General features: G+C 37.0%; 1 protein-coding gene across 3 annotated transcripts in view; it reads right to left on the minus strand.

Moving 5' to 3' along the window:
* Positions 1 to 11678: 11678 nt before the first annotated feature.
* The window catches only part of runx2b (RUNX family transcription factor 2b), a 95473-nt gene continuing 87024 nt past the window's right edge, over positions 11679 to 20127 (minus strand). For 2 of the 3 annotated variants that reach the window (XM_056481385.1, XM_056481386.1), the window contains exon 8: positions 12548 to 12668. In XM_056481385.1, coding sequence (XP_056337360.1) covers positions 12632 to 12668 — 37 coding nt within the window. In that variant the 3' untranslated portion in view covers positions 12548 to 12631. Of the gene's footprint in view, positions 12669 to 20127 lie in introns of all 3 variants that reach the window. The other variant, XM_056481384.1, reaches the window with a different exon arrangement.

The following is a 20127-nucleotide window of genomic DNA, read 5'->3' on the forward strand; positions in this document are numbered from 1 at the left end:
CCACATAAGAGCCCAATCTGCTGTTCCTGAGCCCGGCTTTAACCCACAGAAGCTCTCGCAAGTCCTCGGCTGTCAAGAAAATTCATTTTATCATTCAGCCATATAAATCACTGCGAGCTCCACAGGAAATCGAGAACGTTTGACTTTCCAGTCATAAACCATAAAATCTGTCATTAATATAATAACATGCGTTGGGATATATTCAGAGACGGGGCTAAATGAGGACCAGACCTGGGCATCGATAAAACGGTTTGGCTTGCAACATCAGGCGAACACTGCGCCGTCATTTTCCTAAATACAGTATCAGAAATAATAGCTATAATGTCGCTGTTGACTGTGTGTGTGTGTCAGTCATCGTGCTTGTGAGATTTCTGGAAACGGGGTTTGCGTTACCAGTTCATTAGTTCTCAATTAACACTCAGTCACCTCAAAAGGTTTATAGGGCCGTTTGGTTGACGAGAAACATGTCTTTGCTCTTCGGTGACTGGCCGAGGCTCAGGATGGAGTTGCTTTCCAAATATTTCACATTTTAGTGTTTGGCTCGATCCAATGGAAAAAAGGGCTGTTTTGCATGAATATTTGGCACGCCGCTGAACTCTGTCCATCATGTGCAAGTCGATCTTCGCCCGAGACGTTCGCTCACACTGAGCGGCCTTTGACAGGTCTGATGGAAGATAACTCCAGTCTCCTGGCACAAACATATTGTAGAGTTAACAATGAGATCTATTGTTCGTCTGGTAGCTGTCCGTGGTACTGATATCACAGCGGTTTGGTTCACATCTACCTTGATTATCATCTGCTGGGTTTGGGTGTCATTCTTATAAAACTGCTTTGTGCATTTAAAATTCATTTGACCTTTTAAATGTTATGGAGAATTTCACTCCTTCATTCGATTTCCTTCGGCTTCATCCCTTTATTTATCAAGGGTTGCCACAGCTGAATGAACTGCCAACTTATCCAGCATATGTTTTACACAGCAGATGCCCCTCTAGCTGCAACACATTACTGGGAAACATGTTTACACACTCATACACTACGGCCAATTTAGTTTCTTCATTTCACTTATAGTGCATGTCTTTGGACTGTGGGGGAAACCAGAGCACCCAGAGGAAACCCAGGCCAACATGGGGAGAACATGCAAACTTCACACAGAAATGCCAACTGACCCAACCGGGACTTGAACCAGAGACTTTCTTGCTGTGAGGCAACAGTGTTAACCAATGAGCCATGGTGCCCCCTTCTGAAGATCTTAGCTTAGTAAAAAAATATTCATCGATCGTCATTTTTATTAGGAGCGTTTACATTACCCCTGTATGTTTATATAAATTAGTTAGTGCAAGAACTGCAAAAAAGCTCACTATCTGGCTCAGTTTCTCTAAAAATTGAAAATATTGCAGTGATATTAAAGCACTAGATGGCGCAGTAACTGCATGTGCACTTTCATATACAGTGTTAAATCTAATAATTAAAAACAACATAATACTGACTTGTTTTAAAGGGGATGTTACAACAGTTGAGCAAATTTACTCTGGGGCAAAGTCACATTTAAATGACTTAAAGGGATGGTTCACCCCAAAATGAAAAGTACTCACCGTTTACTTACCCTCAAATGATTCCAAACCTTTATGAGTTGAATAAAAAAGAAGATATTTTGAAGAATGCTGAAAAAACTGTAACCATTGACTTCCATAGTAAGAAAAACAAATATTCTGGAGGTCAGTGGTTACAGGTTTTCAGCTTTCTACAAAATATTATCAATTATTTTATTATTAAATTATCATTTGCTGTAGATTTTAAATCTTGTTTTAACAAACAGTATAAAAATAATGCCAGATTTATGTGCAAAATGTTAAAAGCGATGTTAATAAGAATAATTTTAATAATTATTACATTTTTAAAGTAGTCTTGTATGCTTATCAAGGCTATGTTTATTTTAAATAAAACAAAGTGAATATTGATATGTGAAATACTGTGAAATATATATATACACGCACACAGAGTTGAGGTCAGAATTATTAGCCCCCTGAATTATTAGCCCCCTGTTTATTTTATTTTCCCCAATTTTTGTTTTGTTTTTGTTTAATTTTTGTTAAGAAAAGATTTTTTCAACACATTTCTAAACATAATAGTTTTAATAACTCATTTCTAATAACTGATTTATTTTATCTTTGCCATGATGACAGTACATAATATTTTACTAGATATTTTTCAAGACACTTCTATACAGCTTAAAGTGACATTTAAAGGTTTAATTAGGTTAACTAGGCAGGTTAGGGTAATTAGGCAAGTTATTGTATAATGATGGTTTGTTCTGTAGACAGTCGGAAAAAAATATGCTTAAATGGGCCAGTAATTTTGACCTTAAAATGGTTCATAAAAAATTAAAAACTGCTTTTATTCCAGCCAAAATAAAACAAATAAAGCTTTCTCCAGAAGAAAAATATATTATCAGACATACTGTGAAAATTTCCTTGCTCTTTTAAACATCATGTGGGAAATATTAAAAAAATAATAACAATTCAAAGGGGGGCTAATAATTCTGACTTCAACTATATATATATATATATATATATATATATATATATATATATATATATATATATATATATATATATATATATATATATATGCGCACACAGCATTATTACTAGTCTTTGGTGTCAAATAATCCTTCTGAAATCATTCTAATATGCTGATTGAGCCTCAGTTACTCAATAATAATTCATAAATCTGTAATAATATTTCACAGCATGACTATTTTTACTGTTTTTTGAATGCAGTCGAATTGAAAATTTTATATATAAAGGGTTTAATACATTTATTTTTATTAATTTATTTCCATTTTTTACAATATGTGCCGGGAAAGAAGCAGCGTGGACGTGAGAATATTAAGTGACCTTTTCTACACAGACCCTTTGGAGACGGAGTGAAGTTTGTAGTTTATCTTGGGTTCTCTGACAGAGAGGTGCTGACTGGTTTGTGGATGGACCGTCTCCTTCATGGTTTTCACTTGGTAAGACATTGATTGAAAGATTGATGTCACAGAGAACAATCTGAGCTGTTTCTTAACCAAAAACAATAGCCTATGTATCAGATACAAAACCATCTCAAATACTCAACATACCCAAGATTTCACTCACAGTAATATTATACAGCGAGGTCTAAGGGACCACAGTGAGAACTAGAGATTTAAAATGTTGTGATTTTTGTATTTCTGCCACTTTGGAGCTCCATATGAGTTTGATTCACTGTTGTAAATAGATTGCTGTAGTAAATACAATGGATTGCGTTCACGCGCATTTATCGCGGTCAGAAAGAAGTTGTCGTTTTCGCGGAACTTAAGCAAGCTGTTAGTTAAATAAACTGTTGTAAACTGAGCCAATATTATCACAATATTCGCAGCTAAATTGCAACACATTATATAAACTGCTAAGCTCGAATTTGTAAACAGCAATATTTACGCATGTAACAGAAACTCTAGCACAATCTGCATATTTGAATGGTTCACCAGTGGCTGACCGTCGTGTTTGGTACAAAATAGTGCATTTTCCTACCTTTTTATGCTCTCCGACACTGTCCATGCTTTCGCCAATCAATCCCACAATTCATCATTCACATTTTACAAACATCTTCTCCATCCACATTTTACAAAGGAGTACCGCGTTTTGGGTGGTACTTCCGGTTAACTAATTTTCAATCGACAAAAATGATGCAAGGCCTTAGTTGTGCAACAAATACCATGAATAAAATATGGTTACCATATTGTCTTCAAAAATCTATTTTTGTAGTAAAACAATGGTTATTTTTTAAAGGGTCGAAATTACTGAAGCATGTTTCAAACAATAAGTTTGCTCAAAAATAGTCCTTACATGTCCTTTAAATGATAGCCAAATCAATACATCAAACATTTGGTTACCACTCTTTTACTAAAAATGGTGTTACACTTTTTTTTTCAGTCTGTTAGATGTGTTAATTAACTATATACAGCAAGACAGCAAGAAGGTTGCTGGTTCAAACCCCAGGCTGGGCCAGTTGGCATTTCGGTGTGGAGTTTGCATTTTCACCCCGTTTTGGTTGTGGGTTTCCTCAGGATGCTCCGGTTTCCCTCACAGTCTAAAAACATGTACTATAGGTGAATTGAATAAACTAAATTGGCTGTAACATTTTTCAAAAAAGCTCATTTTAAAAGATGATGTTTTTAGCAGAAATATATGTTTGTGGTGGATACTAACTCACAACAGTGGTCTATCAAAATCAGGTGTTATTTTGTATCAAAGTAGAACAACTCCAATATAACTTTTCTTCAAACAAAAGCTGCACATTGTTACTTTTGACCCCGTCAGCAGGGACAAAAGTAACACATGGGTGACACAACAATATTTGCTAGGACCATGACGTTTTAAACTGCATTTGCATTTTAAATTTCACTTCCATCAAATGTTTCAGAAACAATCCAACAATGCAACATGTTAAAATTTTCTATCATTAAAAAAAAAAATTCTTATTATTGACAATATGCATTTATCTTATAAAACATATGTCAAAACACTGAAAACTCTAATGAGGACGTGAAAAATAAAGCTATCAGCAGTTGGACATAAATAACAGTGTTACTTTCGTCCCCACAGGAACTCTTGCCATTTAAACCTGATTTACTTTTAAAATGAAAAACCCAGACATTTCAAACAACTCACTTTGTTACTTTCATCCCACACTACTTTCATCCCCGCTCTCCCCTACTTTAAAAAAATTTCCTAAGAATGATTTCCATAAATGTGATATTTCACCTTAGTTGCTTCGAAATCAAATTTTAACATGAAAACATTTCATATTTGCAATGGACCCTTTTCACTTCTGGGTTTCTCAGTAGCGCAAGTTGTCATAGTTGAGTAAACTTAGAGCGCAGTACAACAAATATTTTTTTACAGTCCTATTTGCTGAAATAATAAAAGAAAAACTCCACGATGGTGTTATTAAGACGTTCAGAAAAAAGATAAAATAAGACTGATGATGGCAGCCAGAAGAGAGAATAATGTCAAATTTACTATCCTGCCCCACAGACGCTGCATTAGAAATGCCTCGTACGCTGAAAAAAATTATTCACAGAGGATTCCTTGGATTTTAATTTCAAGAGGAGCATGTGATAGGATTGACTACAGCTGATCCCTATCACTAATCACTAACTCGCCAATCGGATCATACCCAATTTAATAGAAATATCCAGCCTCAACTTCATTCCTCATCTTCGTTTTGAAAGACCCCCCATCCATCCACCCCTCCCTCCTCCTCAATGATAAGATCGGGCGACACGGTGGCTCAGTGGCTAGCGAGTGGCCAGCGAGAAGGTCATTGGTTTAAACACTAGCTGAGCCATTTGACACTTTCTGTGCAGAGTTTGCATGTTCTCCCCGTGTTCGCACGGGTTTTCCCCGGGTACTCCAGTTTCCTCCCACAGCCTAAAGACATGTAACAAACGTTAGTCACAAGCACCTATTACGTACATACTGGCGCAGTTGGCGGTCTATTCCTGGGAAGTTATCGAGAACTACCTGATCTTGTATCCCTCCTAATGCTTATTGACCAGGCCCAGGGTTCTCTCCCGGGACAGCATGCCAAACCTGCTTAAATAGTCAAGAATGATCTAAATATGAACTCTTGAAATTGAATTTGTTTTGTTTAAATTCAACACATAAATGGCTTGCGACAGTTTTGCAGACATCATTTTTTCATTGTTCATTCATTCCTTTTCAGCTTAGTCCCTTTATTAATCATGGGTCGCCATAGCAGATATCAAGCATATGTTTTACGCAGCGGATGCCCTTCCAGCCACAACCCAACACTGGGAAACACCCACATACACTACGGCCAATTTAGCTTATTCAATTCACCTATAGCGCATGTCTTTGGACTTGTAGGGGAAAATGGAGCACATGGAGGAAATCCACGCCAGAACATGCAAACTTCACACAGAAATGCCAACTGACTCAGCCAGGGCTCGAACCAGTGACCTTCTTGCTGTGAGGCATTCGTGCTACCCACTACGCCACCGTGACTTTTTTCAATGTATAAGTAGTAATTCACTTGTAATTTGATGCAAAGTTGATATAATACATACATAAACACATAAATAATAAAAATTTTAAAGCATTTAACATGCTGATGACCGTTAAACGCATCTTGTTAGAAGGGTCCATTTAGGAATTCTGAACGATTTTTTGTTATCGGCCCATTTTTAGCACCTCATCCTCTCTGGCTCATTAATTCCTGGATGCAGTTTAAAACATCTCAAGTGTGAATCCTTACTTTTTCCCACATTCATGGAAATCCCAGGAATAAGACTCCTGGTTTAAAATGAAGACGGATCACCTTGTGATTATGTCTGTTATGTCTTGAAGTAATGTGCGAGCGTCTCAATTTAACAGAGATCAGAACCAGAAAGACAAACGCAGCTCAGAGGCCAGCCGTGCTCTTCCAGGATCATCCAAAGCAAATGTTGATCCAGACTTTGGTCCAAGTCAGTGCGTTCTACAGTAGTGCACAAACCCCGAAGCGCGTCCCAGCTTTCATCTCCAGCCAGGTATCTTCAGGGTTCATCGATAAGGCAGTGAAACTGTATGTAAATGGAACAACCCGAAGCATGGACTTTTGGCCATTAGTCTTCCCTAAAGCCCCAATGCGACTGTTCGTCAACGTCAGACGGGGAGAAAAGAGACAGAGGAGAAAGTTTAATGACGGAGATGAAATATTTAAAGAGGAACACAGTAATGCCAGGAAACTATGATAGAATACTACAACTCAGAGATCATTGCAAAATCGTTTTATTTCTCTTACAAAGAAAACTATTACATACAACAATCCAAAAAAGCCAATTTCTTTCACTGTTGTCATGATCGTTTCCCTTTAAACCCCTTTTCTATCCGTGGATGAAAGAGAGCAGGCTTCACAGGGAAGAAAAACAAGATAATTTAAACACAGATGTGCAAAGAAAACAAAGCATGCAAGAACCGGAGACAAATTTGCTACAAATTGCCCTCAGTTAACCTGTCAGATAAATACTCATTTACACAAAAAGAAGAAACGAGATAACTCAACGTAAGTAGGGTGGTGTATTTTACCTCCTGTAATATACAACATGGTCTCTGAACGTTGTAAACATTTCGTACACACTCACAGCTATTTCGCTTTATACTGTTGGTTGACCTGAACTGAAGCCAGAAATGTTAACACGGTAGCCCTGAAAATCCTCCTTGATTAGTCAGCCGATTCGAAGGTTATTACTCGATTGAATGGGCATTATCAGCTGATAGATATAGGCCAGTAGAGGCCTTCTGCACTTACTAGTAGGCTCAAAAGTCTGATATCATCCATCCACATGGTTAATCAGCTATAGATCACGGAAGTTGACGATAATTATTTATATTACTTATTAAATCTGCCATTAACTGTATTATTAACGTCTGCCCCTACTCCAACCATCACAGTAATGTAAAAACAGATCTAGATCTGGAGTCTTCCCTATTAGTATAGCTGATTAACCATGTTGATGGATGATTACAGCCTTCTGAGCCTACCAGTAGGTGCAGACGGCCCTTACTGGCCCATATCTATCAGCTGATGACACCCATTTAATCGAATCATAACATTGGAAGCGAGTGGACTAGTCCTGCTGGAGATGCAATACTGGATCAAAGATCAGGTAAAGTTGATCAGAAACACACAACAAACTAAGAGCTTTGGTTTTTTTAATTTGACAGTATAAATATTGGCTTTACGAGCCGTTTTTTTGTTTAAAGCACTTATCTGAGGAAAGCTGTCAGTTGTTTAGTAAGGCACTATCCCACGTGTCAAATTCAGTTCCTGGAGGGCCGCAGCTCTGCATAGTTTAGCTTTAACCCTAATTAAACAGGCCTGATCAAATAATTGCTTCAGGCTTGTTGGAAACCTAGAGGTAAGTGCGTTGAAGCGGGGTTGTAAAGCTGCAGCCCTCCAGGAACTGGATTTGACAGCCCTGCGCTAGATCAGTGTTTCTCAACCACGTTCCTGGAGGACCACCAGCACTGCATGCTTTGGATGTCTAGCTTTGTCTGTTACACCCATTATAGGTCTTTCAGTCTCTGCTAATGAGCTGATGATCTGAATCAGGTGTTTGGTTAAAGAGACATGGAAGATGTGCAAAACTGGTGGTCCTCCAGGAACGTGGTTGAGAAACACTGCTCTGTCAATGATTAACAGCATTATAGTGAATTTATTAAGATAATTTGCACAATTAGGAGCTGATAATATACATTTTCACTAGCTACTCTGACACTATAATGGAATGAAATTTAGCTAATTTATACCTCTCCAAACTTTGGGGTGTTTAAGAAGTTTTTGAAGACTCATCAAGCTGCATTTATTTGATTAAAAATGCTGTAAAATATTTAAAATATTTTTACAACTCATACATCCATTTTCTATTTGAATATATTTTGCGATTTAATTTATTCCTGTGCTGCAAAGCTGAATTTTCAACATAATTATGTTCAAGATTCTAGAAAAAGTCTCAATAATCAATTGGATGCATCCTTGCTGAATTAAAGTATTAATTTCTTACTCATCCCAGTTAATTATAGCTTGAAGTTAAATTATTATAAACTACACTTCGCCCCCCTCCAAAAAAAGAGAGGTATTTACTCCAGTTGCATTGGTGCAATAGTTAATATAGTGCCATAGCTGAGAGAACTTCCCCTCTTTATTTACTTGAATCACTCCAGTTATGAGGAAAAGTACATCCCTATAAGATACATATCCATAACCTTCAATATTCCTCCACTGGAAATCTTTCCCAGCCACATATAATTAAGCAACAAGAAAGCTAAATAAATTATCCCAGCACATGCACGCTACTCAAAGAAAGCTTGATCTAGCACATTGGCAAACACTTTTTGAGCATCCGTGGCTGTTTCTTTGGTTTAAAGCTTTAAAACAGTGAAAGAGCATTTGGTATAACTGCTCACAAATGTAGTGTACTTGGACACAGAGACCCTTATTTCGTTTTGAACGCATTCAACAACTCTGTGTGATCAATTAAGGCACAGAATTTGTTTAAATTAGACTTGAACATAGACGCTTTACAAAAATATTCCCTCTATGAATCAAGTTCTAAATACATTAATTCAATCTATGGCTTTATAAGTTACTTTAAATCAATTACGTATAACTTAAATGCTTAAGTTAAACAAACAAACAAGCAAACAAAAAGCACAAAAAAGAGATTTGATCACAAACTGTCATACAGATGTTGTTCAGTGCTTTAAATGATATATTAAAACATGCCAAGACAAGTAAATAATAACATAATAATGATAAATGAAATACTCCGTCTCGATTCCTTCAATCCCGTCTAAATGTCAATGATTCCCAGAGTTCATAAAGTCCAGAAGAAAAGTAATACCATAAAGTTCAATGTAAAAAAAAAATACATATCTCTTTCAGCGGGCTCATAAATACTTGTGTTAGCGAGGGAAAGTAGCTCATCGAGATCCTAAAAAAGGTTTGTGCTTTAAAACCATGCCTTTCGTTTGGAAACACTCATAGACCTTATTCAACCTGATGATTCCAAAATGAGGCTGTGAGAGATAGAAGTCCATTTTCATTCACGATATCCAGCAGTCAAAACACACAAAATATACCATTTCACTCATTCAAAAATCACAAAGAACTTTCGAAAATTGGTGCATTGCTAAAATTAAACAAGACATAGGACCTAATTTTCAGTTAAGAATACTTTATTGTCTATAAAAAAATGTTCTGGATATTAGCTTTTTTAAAATTTTGTAAGCACGTTTACCTTTTTGTCTGCTAGGCAAGTATTTTTGTCACGCTTTTTAGAAGGAAGTTGATGGCAAAAAGCACACCCTATTTGCTGTTATTTTACAAAAGCACATTGTTTTGTTGTAATTTTAAATGTACTAAAATGTGTGTTAAAAACAGCATATGCTGGTTAGGTATGTTTTGAAGCATGACTGCTGGTTTAAACTGGTTCTTAGCTGGCTTAAGCTGGTCAGGTTCTTGTCCTGAGCAGGAGCTGCTTTGAACCAGCACATGATAAGCTAAAGCCAGCTAAGAACCAGTTTAAACCAGTTTATGACCAGCTAAGAACCATCTTAAACCAGCTAAAAACCAAATAAAACTAGTTCATGACTAGCTAAGAACCATCCTAAACCAGCTCATGGTTAGCTAGGATCCAGATTAAACCAGTTCATGACTGGCTATGAACCAGCTTAAACCAGCTAATAACTACATTAAACATGTGCATGACCAGCTAAGAACCATCTTAAACCAGCTAAAACCAGATTAAACCAGTTTATGGCCAGCTAAGAACCATCTTAAACTAGCTCATGGTAAGCTAAGAACCAGATTAAACCAGTTCATGCTAAGAACCAGCTTAAACCAGCTACTGACCACATTAAACCTGTGCATGACCAGCTAAGAACCAGCTTAAACAAGTTTATGGCCAGCTAAGAACCAGATTAAACCAGTTCAAGACCAGCTAAGAATTACCTCAAACCAGCTAAAACAGATTAAGCCAGTTCATCACTGTCTAAGAACCATTTTAAACAAGCTAAGAAACAGATTAAACCAGTTTTTGGCCAGCTAAGAATCATTTTAAATTAGCTACAAAACAGATTAAATCAGTTCATGACGATCTAAAAAACAGCTTAAACCAGCTAAGTAGCAGATTAAACCAGTTCATGACTGGCTAAAAACCAGCTTAAACCAGTTCATGACCACCTAAGAACCAGCTTAAACCAGCTAAGAACCAGATTAAACTGGCCCATGACCAGTTAGGAACCAGCTTAAACCAGCTAAGAACCAGATTAAACCAGTTCATAACTATCTAAGAACCATTTTAAATCAGCTAAAACCCAAATTAAACCAGTTCATGACTAGCTAAAAACCATCTTAAACCAGCTTATGACCAGCTAAGAACCAGCTTATACCAGCTAAGAAACAGATTAAACCAATTCATGACTAGCTAAGAACCAGTTTAAACTAGCTCATGACCATCTAAAACCAGCTTAAATCAACTAAAAACCAGATTAAACCAGTTCATGACTAGCTAAGAACCAGTTTAAACTAGCTCATGACCATCTAAAAAACAGCTTATATCAGCTAAAAACCAGATTGAACCAGTTCATGACTAGCTAAGAACCAGTTTATGACCATCTAAGAACCATCTTAAACCAGCTAAGAACCAAATTAAACTAGCTCACGACCAGCTAAGAACTTAAATTAGCTAAAAACCAGATTAAACCAGTTCACGACTAGCTAAAAACCATCTTAAACCAGTTTATGACTAGTTAAGAACCAGATTAAACCAGTTCATGACTAGCTAGGAACCAGAAACCAGCTCATGGCCATCTGAGAACCAACTTAAACCAGCTAAGAACCAGATTAAACTAGTTCATGACTAGCTTAGAACTAGCTTAAACTAACTCATGACCAGTGAGCTAAAACTCGCTCATGACCAATGCTTCAAAGCATACCAAACCAGCATGTCCTGTTTTTCACTTTTTTACAATTTTAAATGATGTCTTTAAATGAAGTATTTTAAGGTATTTTCATCAGAAAAACATGTGAGTAAACACACCAGAGCGTTTGGCAACCCCAGAGGGCAAAAATACTAACATTTTACTGTCTGGGGTGTCTCCAAACATCATGAGAGGTATCATAAACTAACAACACACACGATAAAAGGAATCTTTCACCAAAAACTCAAAAGCAGTTTTTGTTGTAACCGACGGCGGCACGCACATTTTGTATTGAAGTAAGAGTTTCTATTTCCGCAATGTCACGGCAAAATCAGCTTTATGTGTTTTGCCACAAACAGAAGGCAAAAAACTACCAGTAGAGTCTTATGACCATTTTAGTTTCCATTAAAACCAATCTAATTTACATTTCGAGCTGTTAAAATCAATATAAATCGTATGATGGTTTCTATTATTGTGTTGAGCGAGATGTTTTCTATTTTTTTCTTGTTCCAGCATCTAATTTGAACAACTTTCTCCAATATATTTGTCCTTTGAAAGATTTGCGAAATGGTATATTTTGTGTTTCAACAGCGGGACGACCAACGTCCAACAACAATCCACCATAGCAAGTGGAAGAGTACAGATTGAAAAAAGGTCTACTGTCCAATCAATACGGCCTCCAAACGCCTTCATCCATTCTTCCAGCAGGATTAAGCAGAGTCGGGGAATTGCTATGACTTCCATCTCCCTCCACTCCTCCACCTCCATCAGCCTGGACCGGGAGGTTGGGATTGACCAGGCTGGTCCCTGTGGATGCGCTGGTGCAGGGGGGCATCATGCGGGTGGGCGATCGCTCTCCTCCAGGAACCATGGAGAACTGGTAGGAACCGGAAGATGCACCATAATAGAGATACGGGGTGCTGCTGCTCTGGAAGGGTCCGCTTTGGCTCTGGGTGGATCCAGGGTACGGCGGCGGTAGGTATGTGTGGTAATGAGCGCTGCCCAATGACATGCCTGTGGTGACCGGGGTTGGCGTGTAGGTGAAGGTGGCCGGGTAGTGCATTCTGGGACTGGAAAAGCGGCTCTCAGTGAGTGAGGAGAAGGCAGGGAACTGGCGCTCAAACTGGCCAGGGAAAGGACTCAAATCTGTCGAACCTGAAGAGAGAAATGAGCTGAGATTAGTTTTTATGAAATATTAAAGGGTTTAAAAAATGCTGATGACAGAAGTGATACAAATTATTAACATGACAAAACAATAATCATTATAATAGGTCAAGCAATAAAGGCGCATACTGGGGTCTTATGTTAAACATATAGTTAGAACTCTACTATTATATTAAATATAAATACACATTTTTTTTCTGAACTATGGAATAGGTTTTAAAAAAATGCTTTTTACAATAAATTTAAATATTATGAATTTAAATGAACAGGGTTTTCTATGAATTCATTCATTCATTTTCTTTATGGCTTAGTCCCTTTTAACCTGCATCTTTTTTCCTGTGATTTTCAGCATATATTTTTGCGATGTGTCATTGATATTTTTTTCAGCATTTGTTGATGAATACAAAGAAAAAAACAAATATGTAACATTTCTGTATTTATTTCAACCAAAAGAGAAACCAGAATAATATTATTATTCTGTTTAAAATGTAATTTATTCTTCAGTCTTCAGTGTCACATAGTCCTTCAAAAAATCATTGTAATATGCAAGGTGCAAAAGAAAGATCTGTGATTGCTATCTATGTTGAAAACAACTGTGATGTTTCATATTTTGGTGGGAACAAGCCATTGAAAAGTACGATTGATCACAACTGTTTTCATTTATCATAGACACTTTGAATTAGTCAAAAGTGGCAGCAGAGATATTTATAGTGTTATATAACTGAGTTTAATTCAACACATAACAAATTATTTTCATTAATTATTTTCATATATCCATTTAAAGAAACCTGAATATATATATATATAATAGTAATAATTGCTGTACGTGGGAAACTGGAGCTAATATGACCTTTCTAAACTTATTTTTTGTTATTAAACTATTGTGAAATCCCGATTGCAACAGAGAAACACTGGGAAATCTGTTTCATGTCATTCAGCTTCATAATCTGTAAATGTGAGCAAAATCACCTGTTTTGTCATCAGTTTAGACATTATGCTAGAGAATCATTCAGATACTAGCTCTAAAGTGACGTTGGTGAGTTAGCAATGGTTGCTGCTGTTCTGAGAGGGGTCTGGATGCAGACCTGATGCAGTGCAATCTGAGCTGCAGCCAATGCTTTTTAATGGGCTCACCTAACCCCACCCCTAACCCTAGCCTTCACAGTGACGTCACTCGCTCCATTTGAGTGCATTGTGTCTGACATTGCAGCGCTGAGTGATGCAATCTCAGCTTGCATCATAAAGGCTGCATCCAGATACTATTGGCTGTTCTGACGTTAGCTGCAGATGTGAATGAATGGCGGAAGAAAGTAGTTCCTCTTACAAAAAGGTTTTTGAGACTACGTGTTTGATTATTTTTTTATATACATGATTATGCCATCGAACTGTTGCATAAACACAATATCACACTCGTGGGGGCACTAAGGCACCAACGCACACCTTCCACCAGTGCCGATATAGAGCCACATCGCACTGCTATTCTTGTAATAGCTAATAATATTTGGTGTTTCATCTAAATTATATATATTTTTTATGTTTATTTAGATTTTTCCTGTTTATTAAAATCTAATTAAATATTTCCCTCTGACATATTAAATTGGGTGTATAAAAATTTGACTGTGATCTTCAGTTTTTTGTTTTGATTAGTTTCAGTTTTGGCATTAGTATGAACTAATCTAATGTACAGTTGAAGTCAGAATTATTAAACCCCCTGAATTATTAGCACCCCCTTTTTATTTTTTCCCCCCAATTTCTATAATAATTTCAAAGGGGGGCTAATAATTCTGACATAAACTGTATATACACAACAATATCACTGCAAAGCATCCTATAGAAAATATTGATTTTAAAGTAAGGAGTGTACTCATTAAAGCTGAGCACTATTTTGAAGTTAGGGGAGCGCGGAGCACAAAGTAACGCGGGGGTTAAATGTAACATGTATTTGCTCAGGGTTAACCATGGCATGCTTCCGAGGTTTTCACCACAGTGTCGGCAGACGTCTTCCTGCCAATTATTGAAAAAGTTCGGCGAAATTTGGATGAGAAACACAGGAGAAACCATTTTTGCAGCATAAAAGTATTTTTTATTATAGTCAATATTTAAAAAAAATCTGTGAAAGTATGAACGTGAAATCTTATATTGTTGTGATCACCGTCTTCTAGGCTAAAAGATTAAACCATTTTGAAAGATGCAAGAAACACACAGTGACTGCTAGACAGTTTTGAAGAAAACACTACACAGCGGGGTTAGTTGACAGGGTGTTACAATTAAGCCACACAGTGTTGGACACCGATTAAACGAACACAATATTTGTTAATTTTGAGTGTAATGTTGAGAACTTTTTAAATAAAATGATTTTTAATAGATTTTTTTGATAGACAAACAATATTTATTGCTAATACTACAAAAAAATGCATTCTATAATAATGGATAATAATCCAAATAAATCCAAATGTGTTTATCAATTGAATAAATAAACATACTGTGCTATGTAGAATAAAAAATAAATTGAGCTAGGTACAGAGAAAATATAGCTACTATTTAAAGTAAACTTGATTTAAATTAACTGTGTGTAATCTGCCTTTTAAGCATGTGTTACAACTAACCCCCTGTCTGTTACAACTTGCCCCGCAGGTGGGGTAAATAGTAACATTTTTACTACTGGCACTTTTGGCACCACTGCACAGAAACCATAAGTCCGGCGATCATAACTCCAGTGCTCATTTGTAGGAGAGGCTTGTGTTTTGTTGGTAAAAAACAAATGGTTTGTCTAACCCCATTACTTTGTTGATTATTCGACCAAAACCAAAAAGTGTTACTTTGTGCCCCGCTCTCCCCTACTGTATATAAAGGCTTGCTTAAGAAAAAAGACAAAATAAACATTTTAAATCACTGAATGTACTGTAGCCATTAAATACCAACCACTACCTATAAATTAGAGACGTGCAGAAGAGAGCAGTTCATCGATTAGCTGGCTTCACTTCGTTGTGGTTTTCCCCCTTTGTCACAGACAAGTTCATGTGTATGTGTATTCATGTGTGCGGTTATATGTCTGAGTTCATTTGTGTCTCCAGGCCCATTTAAATAGTGTGCATGTTGAAATTGTTTCTGTGCATACAAAAGCATATGTGTGTGTGTGTGTGTGTGTGTGTATCTGCATCACTTGGCTGCCGCTCATAAAACACAACTAGGATGCATAATCGCTAACACATTTGGAACCATTTAGCAGCATCGCACCGAGAGACAGAAAGACCGGCGTCTGCACTATTGTGGGCTCCTGGTGTCTTCAGCATTACAAAAGCCATGCAAAAACTGTCCATCTGCCCTTCTGTCCCGAACATATTCTGCACACTTCCCTCCAAAAAAATTTCAAGAAACCACTAATGGCCTATAGCTAGCGCCGGTGCCAAAGGGGTGAGAAGAAACGAACAAAAAGAAACGACCTCGCCTCCTTGGCGCGGAGCAGTTTTCATAAATCACACGGCGTCTTTCTTGTCACCATGTCTGCGCCTGTGGGCCGACTGGGTGGCATGGTTAAAACGTGGGCGATTTTTTGCAGAGGCACGGCTTGTCGCTAATGCTAGTCGTGTCTCTTTACGCTCGCCTTATATTCAAAATCTTTTGGTTTGGCTGATAATGGTTCTCTCGCCTCGGGGCTGCAGAGGACGAGTGATAAAAGCAGAATAGTTATTTACACGCAGACTCTGGAGCTTATAGTCACCAAAAAGCCATAGACGAGATGGCGCTTGCTCTTGAAAACAGATGCTCTTTCTGTGAAGCTAATGATTTATTTGGCAAGAATGATTAGTTTCAGGTGAAGCAAACAATTATGGGGTTGTTTACTAGGTTAAGTCACGTCTGCATGTGGTGTGATGTCAGCGTAGTGTAGTAGATTTTATTGATTTCTTTACAATGCAATAGATATGTTTCACCGTACTGTGTGTTTCAAAAAATGAATTGAATACAATGTATATCATTTCTTTATGGAAATTAATCAGAGAAAGGGTAACACAGTGGCTATGTGCTTAGTAGGAATATGACGAGATGCCTACTATAGATACAGTTAAAGTCAGAATTATTAGCCCCCTTTGAATTTTTTTCTTTTTTAAATATTCCCCAAATTATGTTTACCAGAGCAAGGAAATTTTCACAGTATGTCTGATAATATTTTTTCTTCTGGAGAAAGTCTTATTTGTTTTATTTCGGCTGGAATAAAAGCAGTTTTTAATTTTTTAATAATCATTTGAAGGTCAAAATTATTAGCCCCTTCAAGCTATATATTTTTTCGATAGTCTAAAGAACAAACCATCATTATACAATAACTTGCCTAATTACCCTAACCTGCCTAGTTAACCTAATTAACCTAGTTAAGCCTTTAAATGTCACTTTAAGCTGTATAGAAGTGTCTTGAAAATATCTAGTCAAATATTATTTACTGTCATCATGGCAAAGATAAAATAAATCAGTTATTAGAAATGAGTTATTAAAACTATTATGTTTAGAAATGTGTTGAAAAATCTCTCCGTTAAACAGAAATTGGGGGAAAAAAAAATAAACAGGAGGGCTAATAATTCAGGGGGGCTAATAATTCTGACTTCAACTGTATATACACTAGATATCACATATGGGCTTGAGCAAGTGTCAATAGCGCTGCCACATTTGTACAATGCTCCCAAGACAAATGTCAATCAACCGCAATAGTCAAGACAGTGTGCCAATGTGAAGCTGCTGGACTTTAGCTCTGCGTACGGGTGTAGTAACGAGCAAACAAAGAAAACAAAGCACACAGGCATCCCATTTCATAGGTCATTTCATTTGTACAATTTTGTTTGTTATGAACTTTTGTGCTCAACAAGTAACGATATTGATGAAAATACCAGTCACTTACTGCACTGACCATAAGGTAAAGTTGCACCAACTTGCACTAAATACTCTGCTTATGCTAATTTACACGATTATAAGGAAGTCAAACGATCTTTATGAGAAGTGGATTATCACCTTTTGTTTTGCTAATTGATAACACTGTGTACTTTACAAGAACTCTAGTAATTCTTAGTAGAAGCGTCTATTGTGTTAGTTAGCTTATGGAAGAGTTGCTACATCTGTAATTATGTTTTAAATAGTTAAGTAGTTTAGTTACGCTGAAGATTACTGTTTTGTTTTTACATTTTTCTTTGGTTAGCAGTGGTGTAAAGCAGGGGTCACCAATCTCGGTCCCGGAGGGCCGATGTCCCTCCAGGGTTTAGCTCCAACTTGTCTCAACACACCTGCCTGGGTGTTTCAAGTATACCAAGTAAGACGTTGATTAGCTTGTTCAGGTGTGTTTGATTAGGGTTGGAGCTAAAATCTGCAGGACACCGGACCTCCAGGAACAAGTTTGGTGACCCCTGGTGTAAAGTAACTAATTACAAATACTCAAATTACTAATTGAATAGCTTTTCTCAGGAATTGTAATTTACTAAGTAGTTTTATAAATGTGTACTTTTTCTCCTGAGTACATTTTTAGTGCTGTATTGGTACTTTTACTCCACTACTTTCCTTCAATCTGCAGTCACTACTTGATTTTTTTCTTGTCTATGAGGATTGCGAGTCCAATCAAATCACACATAGAAGGTAAATCGCATCATAATGAACTAATTCAACCATGTGTGCTTTATAATTGCAGCAAACTGTTTGGAAGTGTCCAAGAAGATGTCCAAAATCTTTGCATGCATTGACCCAGAGACTGTTTAGATACATGTCACTGATGAGAAGATGATGGATGTTTACTGTATGAAGACCAAAATGGCCTTAAACACCCAGCAGGCACAAGACATCAACATGATGTCAGATTGACATTGTAACCTAAAGCCATAGGGATGTTGCATTTTGTTAGGAAATTAAAATCAGGTTGATGTCAGAACCCAATTTCAGACCTACATAAATGTCCAATGTCCACCTTAAAACCAACCGAATATCAACGTCTAATGATGTTACAGCTTGACGTTGAGTGGAAGTTACCACTATAACATCTATCAGACATTGGACTTTGGTTGTCATACCTGACTAATAAATGTCAGTATTTGACGTCAATATAACGCTGGATTAAGATGTTGGCTCGACGTTGGATTTTGGTCACTTTCTAACAACCTAAAATCGACCGCATATCAATGTTATTTAATGTCATTATTGGACATCAAAATAATGTCCTTAGACGCTGGCTACACAATAGATATAGACTGAATTTTGGTCACCTGACATCACATCCTAAATCTAACCTAACATTAACGCCCTATGACGTTGCGTGCCTGCTGGGCAATAACTCGATGCACTACAGAATGTTACGTTTACACACATCCACAAATTAGATGTAAACGCATCAGCTTTTAAAAGAGTAATACTCACTACTCTTGAGTACTTTTGAAAGGTCTACTTTTTACTCATACTTTGAGTAATATTTACAACAGATACTTTTACACTACTTGTACTACATTTTTAGGCAAGTAATGGTACTTTTACTTAAGTATGATTTTTTCAGCACTCTTTCCACCACTGTTGGTTAGTTAGTGAAGTGGGTTGGGGTTTAGTTAGATTGTTATTTAAATTTGTTTCTTTGTTTTGGCAACACTCCTGTTTTTCATTTGATTATTTAAATTACATTCTAAATTTCTATATTCACTGCTTAATATCATTGCTTATTCATTCATTTTCTTTTCAGCTTTGTCCCTTTATTTATCAGGGGTCGCCACAGCGGAATGAACCACCAACTTATCCAGCATATGTTCTACACAGCGGATGACCTTCCAGCTGCAACCCATCACTGGGAAACATCCATACATTCTCATTCACACACATACACTATGGACAATTAGTTTACCCAATTCACCTGTACCACATGTTTTTGGACTGTGAGGGAAACAGGAGCACCCGGAGGCAACCCACACCAACACAGGAAGAACATGCAAACTCCACGGAACAACTTATTTAAAACAAGCTGGGACAACTTAATTCTTGAGGTTTTTCCACTCAAATTTGTAAAAACTAATAAGTTAACTTAATTCTTTCATGTTGTCCCAACACAAATCGATTGTGTGGAACCCAGCATTTATTACAGTGTAAACAGTGAGCAGACTTTCATTTTTGAGTGAACAATCCCTTTAATAGCACAAACATGAAGGTAACTCTATCGCCCCCTTCAGTATGAAAGTATATAACCACTACTGCAACACACACACACAAACACAAACTTAAAAGAGATACTAATACTCCTGAAGTGTTTTATATCTACAATTGAAATCAACAATGCAGTTTCTTGTGTGCTGTTGCTTTTACAGTTTAAACGGAGGAACACATCAAAGCGTCTGACATTCACACCTATTATTAACACCAGCATCACATGAAAGGAGGATACAGGCAAATTATTAAAGGCGACAGGCGGGTGGCAGAGATCCAGAGGCTGGCAGAAAGAGCG

Source organism: Danio aesculapii, chromosome 20, assembly GCF_903798145.1.
Source record: "Danio aesculapii chromosome 20, fDanAes4.1, whole genome shotgun sequence".
NCBI lineage: Eukaryota > Metazoa > Chordata > Actinopteri > Cypriniformes > Danionidae > Danio > Danio aesculapii.